The 10,664-nt window shown below is 34.9% G+C and overlaps 1 protein-coding gene and 1 non-coding gene across 11 annotated transcripts; both read right to left on the bottom strand.

Moving 5' to 3' along the window:
• Nucleotides 1-263: 263 nt before the first annotated feature.
• LOC107470075 (la-related protein 6C) lies at nucleotides 264-3,495 on the bottom strand. The gene is made up of 10 exons (XM_016089453.3): nucleotides 2,895-3,495; nucleotides 2,413-2,494; nucleotides 2,223-2,317; nucleotides 2,040-2,111; nucleotides 1,863-1,942; nucleotides 1,693-1,771; nucleotides 1,548-1,595; nucleotides 1,391-1,459; nucleotides 1,160-1,288; nucleotides 264-862 (listed from the first exon to the last, which is right to left on the bottom strand). Exons 1-10 carry the CDS (start codon nucleotides 3,246-3,248, stop codon nucleotides 611-613), a joined length of 1,260 nt encoding a protein of 419 aa, XP_015944939.1. The 5' UTR covers nucleotides 3,249-3,495; the 3' UTR covers nucleotides 264-610.
• A 985-nt stretch (nucleotides 3,496-4,480) lies between these two features.
• On the bottom strand, nucleotides 4,481-7,900 carry LOC110277033 (uncharacterized). Of its 10 annotated transcripts, XR_002369576.2 has the most exons (8): nucleotides 7,399-7,900; nucleotides 7,120-7,236; nucleotides 6,720-7,015; nucleotides 6,564-6,635; nucleotides 6,248-6,434; nucleotides 5,990-6,114; nucleotides 5,708-5,823; nucleotides 4,482-4,947 (listed from the first exon to the last, which is right to left on the bottom strand). It is a non-coding gene; the product is annotated as an uncharacterized LOC110277033 (transcript). The 10 variants fall into 10 exon arrangements; XR_002369573.2 differs by having other exon boundaries at nucleotides 4,481-4,947; nucleotides 6,556-7,015; XR_008003660.1 differs by having other exon boundaries at nucleotides 4,481-4,947; nucleotides 6,248-6,430; nucleotides 6,556-7,015.
• Between the last annotated feature and the right edge of the window lie 2,764 nt (nucleotides 7,901-10,664).

The raw sequence follows: 10,664 nt of genomic DNA, 5'->3' as shown, positions 1-10,664 counted from the left end.
AAATGAAATCCTCCAAAAAAAGTCAACTCATTAACACGCCATATAAACATGCTCTTTTAACTCGAGAGATATTATTGACGGTTGGATTAACCAGTCTCACCAAATTAAATATCATAGAGGTTTTCTTTTTTTTTTTTTTACAGAGATGGTCTTTTAAAAAAATGATCAAAGGCCGGGATAACTATTCATCCATATCACATTAAAATTTAAAAATGATCAAATTAGTGTATTATGTACCAAGAGTTGGGTGTTCAAGGGGAAAAAAAAAGTTAACTATGATTTATATGAATTAGGGCAATCTTGACAAAGAGAGTTCTTGTTCTATTCCATTCATAGTGATTCTAGTTAAAGTGAACGCTTCTAAGAGAAGCAAATTATCAAAATTTGAGATAACTGTGGCCGCTTGTCTTCAGTATCTGCCACACCATAAAACACTATACATCTTGAATTATTACCAAAACTCGTAAAGATCGGAACCATCTTCCCATGCCACACATAAATCAATTGGCTGAGGTTGAAGACTGCGGTGGTGAGAACTGAAATACAAAAGTTGTTCCTTAAAACTTCACTAGGAAAGCATACGGTAAAAAAACTTGCAAAAAAACACTCATCACTCTTGAGGCGAAGAGGCTAGAGCGGGAGAGTTGATCGGCTTGCCCCGCCCCATGGTGAAACCTCTTGTCCCATCTGGCATTCGCGGGCCCTTGGTGTTGGATTTAGTAGATGCTTCGCAAAGGACAACGCTGCTCGGTTGAGAAGGTGGCGCAAGTAGGCCACGACCGGCGTGAGTTTGAGTGCGTCCTCTTCCCTTTCCACGGCCTCTAGCCCATCCTTTCTTCGATCCTACTGAATTTTCGTCAACCTGCAGATTTATTGATCTCATTTCGGAACTTGTCACATTGATTGAAAAGAAACTAACATACATACAATTCCCAAAAGAAAGTCTTTGGAAATCTACAAATTGTTGAAATGTAGAATGCATGAAAAAACAGAAGTCTGTATATTCTTGAAAACAGGCTCAACATTCGAACCAGGTTCCATGCATGCATATAGAATACCTGAATTTATCTTGTACGAGATTAGAAAGAATACATGACATAAAGAAAGAAATAACACGTTTTCATCTGATGAGACTGGTTATGCATTGAATGATACTTACATTAGTGTCAGCAGTTAATTCAGTGTTGTTTGAATGAGACGAATCCTCAGCAGAATCAGAATTTAGCATGTCATCGTCATCCAAATAGCCATCGAAATCCGACTTTCTGCTCTTCAGGACAGATTTGGGCTGCGAAGTTGAAATTAAAAACTCGTATTGCAGACGCATATGAAATTCAAGAGATACAATAGACATACGATCATGGGATATTCCTTTCAGCCATGAACTTACCGAACATCTAAACAGCACCCTTACTCGCATACCTTTCCTCCAGTTCCTTTCATCGTTTAACTTCTCAACCTAAAGTAAAGACAGGTCTTTTCTGTTACAGATGAATAACAGAATCCTGAGTAACTTACCAATAGAAATTACTGAAGAATTTACTCACAGCTTTCTCAGCTACATCCGGTGTCTCATACTCCACAAGTGCATGAAGCTTGAGTGGAAAAAGCCACAAAAAGGAAAGAAAACCCCTAAGTATCATTTAAACACTCAGAAAAACATATTAACATGTTATGGAAATGTCTGTGTACCTTGTTACTGATGAAAAAATCACCCTTTGGACGTGAAGAATTGGATTCTGGGGGATGGCATATTCTAATTGTTTTCACACTGTTCACATATCAACCATCAATCACAATGTTAAACTGAAAAAGTATATATTACATATAATTAAGCAAAGGATGGACAAAAAGAAATTCACCTTCCAACTACAGAGAATATTTTCTGAATATTTTGATGGGAATGATCATCCGGTAAATTCTCTGCCACAACAGTACGAGACTGCAAGATAAAGAAAAGCACTTCAAATTTAGATTATGCTACAAAATTTGTAGTTTTGAGATTATCCATGTGAACAAGGGGAATCTCAGTTCTTTACCTGCAATTCCTCTTTATCCTTTTCGGTGAAAGGGTTTTTACGTTTAACCTTCTTGCCATCAGGACTCAAAACCTTCAAATTTTGCATTATTTAAGGGTATATCAGTCCATAGGAGGAAGACCAAGATAATAATGTTTCTTTTAGGATATCATACAGCATAAATACTTCATCAGAAATACTTACAACTTTCGAAGATGAACGGAGAGCCTGGGTGATTAGATGAGTGTTATTAGTTAGGGATTTGATCTTTTTGGTTGAAGCAATTAGGCTTATTGGAACTGTCAAAGAACCAAAATCCATGACTGAGATTATTCCAATCTTGAAACCATTAAAGGAACCAAATTTGTGACTAACAGCATTTTACAATCCTTACCATAACCTTCAGGATCTTTATTCACCTGTTTCTGAAAAGATTCATTTGCCAGTAAGCTCATATCACTAAACTGGTACTCCACCTATCACATCAATTTACGATCTTTAGATTTGATAGGCAATGCAAATTCCCTTATTACAACAAACAACATTAGTTAACTCCAAATAAATAAATAAATAAAAGTATTATCTATGTCAAATAATTTAACCCCCCAAAAAAGAGAAATCCATTTATCACATATGCATGCACATTGAGGTGGGAGTCAGATTCGAACCGAACCAAACCAAACCATGACACTTGGCAATGGATAAACGTGTTCAAGTAATAACAATTACACCCTGAACAACAGCTATAATTATTTTATTCTAATGGCAAAAGCTCAATGAAACAACATCCAATCAAAGATCATCAATTTCAATAGCTCAAGAATGCAAAACAAAATTGAATTTCGATAAGGAAAGATGAATGAAATTAGAATGCACCTGCTTGATGATCTTTTGCTGGAGATCAGGGGTGAGGACATTCTTGTTGGAGCAATTAGGGATTGGAGCAGCGGCGATGGCAGAGGTGGCAGCGGCAGGGATCAAACATGCAGCAGGATCATGTTCTCCAACGTAGAACCAATCCGAATCAGAAGATCCACCAAGAATCTGAAAGCAGGGATAGAAATAACCGGAAATCGGAACCTGCGTATGCGATCTTGGAACAAATTCAGGTGCTTGTGCATTGAACTTGAAACCCGATTGCGCACTCTCTTGTGCAGCAGCAGCACCCCCGCTACCACCTTTTTCTGGATCCTCAGGGATCATCTTCTCTTCGGCTTGTACCTGCGCCATTCTTATCTTCTTCTTCTTCTTCTTCTTCTTCTTCTTCTTCTTCTTCTTCTTCTTCCTGTAATTCGATTTGTGTGCGTTAGAATTGGTGAATTGGGGAAATTGGGAATTAGGGTTGTGGTGGTGTAACGAAGAGAGAGTGTGTGTGTGGGTGTGTGGGTTAATAGATGCTATTGTTTCGGTTATTGAATCCACGTTTCGCGCCAAAAGAAGGGCAAAACAAAATAGTTAGTTATAGTTTTCTTAAACACATGCTTCTTTTCTTTTGACTAAATCTAATGCTTACTTTGCTATTTATTCCCCTCAAACCATGCTCATTCCTCAAACCATTTTCCGTACATCCATCATTTTTCTTTTTTTCCAACAAATTCCTTTTAAGTTAATATATAATTAGCTATTCATCACGTGGATAAATATGATTCTTTTTAAAAGAATAATTGTAGATATTAATTACTTTAATTCGTTAACTGACGAAAATTTTGTTTTTGGTAAACAACAAAGGAAAGAAAAACAAAAAGAAGCACTAATTCTTTCTAAATGACAGCATCAATACAATCAATTTGACAAAGATCATCGTCTGGAGCCAACCATTCACCATAATTCGAATTTATTTAGGCACTTTATTTTACAAGCAGGTCATCTACACAATTTATCTCTCTGTATATCGATTAGATCAGACTCTCTATAATTAGTGATGTTTTGTATTAAAAGACCTCATTATTATATAGATAATAATGGGTAAAAATAAATCATTTGTACAAATATTCACTAATTTATTATTACATTAATTAACAAAAATGTAAATAAAGTGCACAGGCAGTAAACTTAAAACAAGAGAGAAGGGAAAAAGAGGGCAAGGGGGGGAGGAGTTGACTAATCACTGGATTACCAATTGACATACACCCAGCAACAAATTCAGTTAAAACATCTCTATTGCCACGCTTTAAAAGCGTGGCGATAGCTTTTCGCCACACTTTTTGAATTACTAGCATGCTTTTGAAAAGGTTACATCTACAAACATGTCGGTTATTCTATTACCACGCTTTTGGTGACCTATCATCACGCTTCTTTTGCCACGCTTTTAAAGCATGACAATAGCGAGAGATACTGCCATGCTTTTAAAGCGTGGCTTTATCCTTATCAAATTAAAAAAAAATCTGGTATATCCTTATCAAATTAAATGAATAGAACATAGTGAAACCTGTTTGCAACCACCAAGAACAATAAATATGTAATAAACAAAGTCAAGCAGCAGGTCAAACAATTTTACATCATTTAGAAATATCTGTAATCACATTGGGGATACAAAATTACGAACTAGTGTTATTACAATCTTCAAATGATCAAAATAATCCATTAGGAAAAACAGTATGATAAAACAAGATAAAAAAGAGCATGATGAAGCCGACTATGAGACAACCTTGAGCAATAATCCATTTTTTGTACAGTATTGGATAGTAAAATTTTCAGAATCCCTCAATAATTTATTTAGAGTCAGAGCTCTAAGTCCTTGCAATTCCTTACCTGCCGCTATCAAGCCTGTTGCCTGTTCAATTATGCTCAAGCCACCCAAAAAAGGTATCCAGGGACAATAGAATCTAAAGGTTCCAAGTTACAAAGCAAAAGGAAATGCTTGCCTGTGCTGCTGTGCTGTGCAGCACTGCTTGATGGTTCTCCCACACTGGCACTGCAATTACATGGCCTATATAACAGCAATAATTCATCAATTTCCATGACTCAATGAATGAAGATTAGCAGCGAGAGTACATTACATGGCAAGACAACCTTGGTACTGAAGCAACAACCAAAGTTCATATAAAGCAAAGAAAAGAAAAGAAATGAAATGAAATGAAAAACCTGCTGAAAACAGTATCAAACAAGGATAACCACTCTAGCCTAATTTTTTGTAATCTGCCAAATTCAGTTTATCAAACAAATCAGATACCTTAACATATTTTCATAGGAATGAAATCTTAATAATATATTCTCCAAATATTTCACAGCCATCATTGCCTTTTTAGTTAGCTTTTAATATATATATATATATATATAAAGTCAATAAAAAAATTAACGCTAGCTCTATATCCCTCTTCTAATGCTAAATATCTAGTTCTAATTATTATTGCCCAAACATTAAGACAAAGAATGAAGGGAGCCAGGGAATATACACCTAACTAGAAAAAGAAGAACTTATTGCTTACTTTGTTAGTTAGATTATTTTGATTCGCAATCAGACATACAATGAATAGAGGATCCTAAGAAATTTCATTAGTCAAAAACTGTTCGTATGAAAAACAGAGAGAAGAAAATCCTCTACTTTCGTTCTAATCAAGATCATTGCAATAAAATCATGTATTCATGTCAATGGCATTAGATTTAAGTTCACTACCTTGTTGAGTTACTTGTACATATTCCTACATTAACAAGAAAAAGAATCAAATTATTTCTATCTACAAACAAACCTGAGTCTCAGCTGAATTCAAACCAGAAGAAAATGACTTCACATCATCATCTCTGAATCCTTTTAGACCAGCAACAATGTCATTCACAGCGACGGAATCATCCCAGGGTGCAAACTCTGTGATGAAAAGCAACTTCGATAAAAAAAATGCTTTTATGTATTATTCATCATAACATTTAAACGAAAACTTGGACATTTTAACACAAACATCTTAGAGCAATTAATTTTATCAATATTTAAATAGTTTGAAAGAAATAATAAATGGAAAATGTTGCACATATACCCTTTAGGATTTATCCCAGCAGCTACAACATACAGATCAAGCTTCCCAATGGATTGCCATTTCCATGAACTCCAATCTCCAAGTCCCAAAATTCTGCTCCCATCGGTAACAACAACCATATCAACCTGAAAAGAACATAAAAAGAGATGTCTCATTATTAAAATGTTGAAATGCATCATTGTTCATCACTATTGTGTGTATAAAGTTGAGCTTCAATTAGAAAGAAATAATAAAACCATAGCAGATAAAAATATATACCTTATACACTTATCATGATGCAGTTTGCAGTGAGTTTTCCATCGGTTGGCCAATCAATTCTATGTAGTGAGTTTGTAGCATTGTGCACTCCTGAATCCACAGCACTTTTTGCAGATAAAAACACAAGGAACTTTCCATTTGGGCTGGTCGAAATTCCAAAATGATCGTCATAGTTTTAGGCACCTACCTTCTCAATAATTGATATAGTTTCATAAACTAGTAAAATTTGCTCCATTCACTTTGAATGTTGAGCCTTATTCAATTATCAAAAAAAAAAGGAGAAAGAAAAGAAAGAAGAAAAAACATACATAGATACCTGAATCTTGGAAAGAGGGGGGCACAGCTTATGATTCGAGTAAGGTTCGGTATATGCTATTCTTGAGTTGAGCTACATGAAAAGAAATACGTACTAATATCTACAAGGATTTAAAAGAGGGAGAATTTAGAAGATATTATTACTAAAGTGACTTACTTGATCTCTTGTTCATTGATGGGGTGCTCTAACTGCATACAATTAATAACACACCTCTTCTTGAATATATCCACCAATGTCTCTCAATACAACATTTCCTAAAGTAAGTATTTACTAATGGCCCTCACAATCCACCAACCGAAGTAAGTATTTACTTCACATAAATGTTAATGTAGTAATAGGCATCTCAAACCGAAGTAGCAACAATGTCACATACATTTTTCATTTTAGCTTTACCTTTGGTTTCAAGTCTCTATGAATGATACCATGACTTTGTAATATTTTCATACCAGAACCTACAAAACACAGGACCAAACTCCTTAGTTGCAAACTTGCAAGGCTAAAACATGCTCCAACACCAAAAGAATACTTCAATAAAGAATGCAGGAAAAAGAGTTACCAAGCTGCTGCATGAATCTTCTGGCAGTTTATTGTTGAACTCTCCCATGGGATAGGATATAAGAAGCGAGGCTCCCTCCAGCACAGAACTCCACACCAAGTACGCACATCCATCATACTAAAGTAGAAATCAGAAATAGCGAAAGTTTAAATAACAATAATAAAATGATCCTTCAATTATGCAACAAAAAATTGATTTTTTCAACATATTTCACTTTAATTTAAAAAATAAGAAAAAGGGCATTCAAATAAAAGGGAACTAAAATTAAAAAAGAAGAACCTGGAAGAAATCAAGGAGGCGAACGATGTTGGGGTGGTTGACGGAGGACAAGAAATTGAGCTCGCAGTGGAACGATGACTTAATGCGAGGGATGAGTTTGGAGAGGAAGACCTGTTTCACTGCCACCTCTTCGTCGGTGCCTCTGTGCTCGCCCTCAACACCGCCGAGAACGACCCATTTCCGATCTTCCGCTTCAGAATGATGTCCTTTACTCTTCCATTCCTGTTGATAGTGATAGAACTGCTGCTGCTTCTTTGACGGAGAAGAGCGCCGCGGTAGGGACTCGCGACTTGGCGACGAGGAACGCGCCACCGCCGTGGATTGCATGAGAAGGATGGCAGGGCAGAAGAACAGCGTCGCAGATGGAGGAGGAGGAGGGACGCACTACGGTCTACCACTCTACGGATGGAGGGAGGGAGGCGCTATGGAGGAGAATGGAGATTCTGAGAATAGGGGTGAGGGAGGGACTGAGGGAGGCGCTGCGCGAGTGAGTAGGTTTTAGGGGTTTTGTTATTACGTTATTAGGAGTGTTACGTTTTGATAAAAGAACAAAAGCTTTTTTTTGTTGGAAAACCTTTTGGCCACGCTTTATAAGCGTGCCAAAAGAATTACAAGAAACAGCCACGATTTTAAAATATCATTATAATAAAACTATGTCGCCACGCTTTAAAACCGTCTCTGTTTTTCTCTATGGTTATGCTTTAAAAAAAACGTGGCTGAATTTTTAATCAATTACCACCTTCATAAAAATGTGGTCATTGATCTCTTTTACCACATTTTTTAACCGTGACAAAAAATCATGGTCAAATTTTTAATTAATCGTCACCCTTATAAAAACGTCGCCATTAACTTTTTTTCTCGAAGCGGTTGAAACTTGATAACATAAAAGATAGTAAGATCTTTCATGATGAGTGTTTGTAAAAATAAGGTGGAATGAGGAGTCGTATTTCATAATTAAAAGTACAAGTACAAGTAAGAGTTATCTCGTATATACAATAATATATAGTACAAATTTATATATTCTGAATTGATAATATAACAAGAACTTTTTAATTTTAATATTGGAGTCGCAGTGGTATTTTTTTAAAATATAGATTGTTGGTGTTTTTTTAAATATGGATTGTTGGGATGTTATTTTCAAATGTAGAATCGTTTAACTAGAGAAGTAAAAATCGGACCGTTCGAATTATTAGAGGTACAGAAATCGAACCGTCTAATTTTTAGATGTATACAAATCGGACCGTCCAATTTCTAAAGGTACAGAAATCGGACCGTCCGATTTGTGTTAAAAAAATTAAAAATTTTGAAGTATAGAAATCGGACCCTTCGATTTGTATACTTTCCACAATTTTAAAAAACACTAAAAATTACAATGTTAAAGTATATCACCACTTTTATATCGATAACAAAAAAAATTAGCCATATAACAAAGACTATACTAACTAAGTAGGTTAATAATTAAATTCGTCTATGAAAGATTACTCATTCTTTAAATTAATTTTTAAAGATTAAATTAGTCATGTTAATCTTGAAAATTAAATCATAAATTAAATTAGTCCTTTCATCAGTCAAACGATGACGTATAACGTTAACTGCCACGTGGTATGGTGATGTAGTAGATTAATATTACGTGTTAAAAGATAATTGGTTGACATGTCAAACTAGTAATATATGGCATGCCATGTGTCATCTGGCACATTATAAATTTATTTAGAATTAAATTAGTCCTTAAAAATATACATGTCAGTTATTTTTATTCCTAAAATTTTAAAAATTGATTAAATTAATTTTTATATAAATCTCTCTTATTTTTTTCATAATAATACATTTTTTGAGAATTTTTAATATCTTTTTTAAACCTTAATAAACAAAAAAAATTCTTCACATAAAATAATAAAATATAATTAAATTATTACAAAGTTATTTTTTATTTGTATTTTAAAATTTTAAATTTTAAAATTATATTTTTTGTAGTGAATTTTTTATTTAAACGATTTTATCAAATTATTATTAATTATATACTTAAAATTTTTTTTTAATCTTACTAAATAAATATAGTAGTTATTTTAAAATCACTCGTTAAATCTTAATATCTTAATGTAGTTATTTTAATATTATTATTACTTAGTTATTGCTATTTCTCTACGTTTTCTCAATTATCAGATTTTTTTAAATTAATTTGTTAAAAAAATTTTGAACTAAAACAAATATAGAAAGATAAAGATAAGAGTATAATAATAATATAAAGATCTAACCACGGCTCGCGGAGTTTAAGCCGGCTAGCTATAATTATAGACAATACATAATTCTGACAGTTGAAAACAACTTATACAAGTTTTTCTCTCAAAATAAGCCTCTAGGCAAAAGTAAATACAAAAGTGAGAGATATAAACAAAATAATCAAAAGACTTCAAAATACATCCAGTATCCTCCGCTCTATCACCATCGAAACAGATCCTCCGCTCTGTCACCATCGAAACAACTCACCGAGGTGGGTTGCGACTTGCATCTGAAAAATAACAACAGAATATGGTATGAGAACTGGAGGTTCTCAGTATGGTAACAGTGCCCAGTGATGTAAGATATAAGACCCCGGGACGCCAGAGGCAATCCTAAACCTTCATATCTATCACAAGATTCATCTTAAAGCATAACTAAAACAGTAAAACATAACTTAAAACCATAACATACTAAAAGGATAATCTAACTTAAGGGATTTTCTAATCTAACAGCTCTCCGCTGTCCCACAGCCTTCAGCAACCTATCTTCCATGCGATCCCATCGCCACCACCTTCTGAACCTCCTCAATCCCAGTAGAAAGCACATATAATATCAATGTAAGTAAAACACAAGTATAGGCATATATGGCAAGTAATTCAAGTAGGAAATTAAGCATGTTATACAATTAGGCAAGCAGTTACAAGTCGACAAAGCAAACATACAGATAGAAGATGCATATGATGAATGCCTGTCTTATTGGCTGTGATATCACATTGTCGGTTCAACTGCCAACCCGACACATCTCCATGGAGATGTCGCCCTTCGAAATCATAATTAGGAACCCCCGAGATATGGTGCTTGGAACACCGTCCAGGATTTTGTGCCTGCAGACTGTAGTGATCCGAAGGGATGCGAGCGGGATACTCTTACCACAGACCTCACATCTCAATGCAAGTGGGACGAACTACTGCCTTTACGCCGCCGCTGCTACCTCGACAGGTGGGATCCATCCGTCGTCCCTGCCGGGCGCATAGCATCTCAACAAT

The sequence above is a fragment of the Arachis duranensis genome, chromosome 10, assembly GCF_000817695.3.
Source record: "Arachis duranensis cultivar V14167 chromosome 10, aradu.V14167.gnm2.J7QH, whole genome shotgun sequence".
In the NCBI taxonomy this organism is placed as follows: Eukaryota; Viridiplantae; Streptophyta; class Magnoliopsida; order Fabales; family Fabaceae; genus Arachis; species Arachis duranensis.
This window is presented reverse-complemented; position numbering and strand designations above follow the sequence as displayed.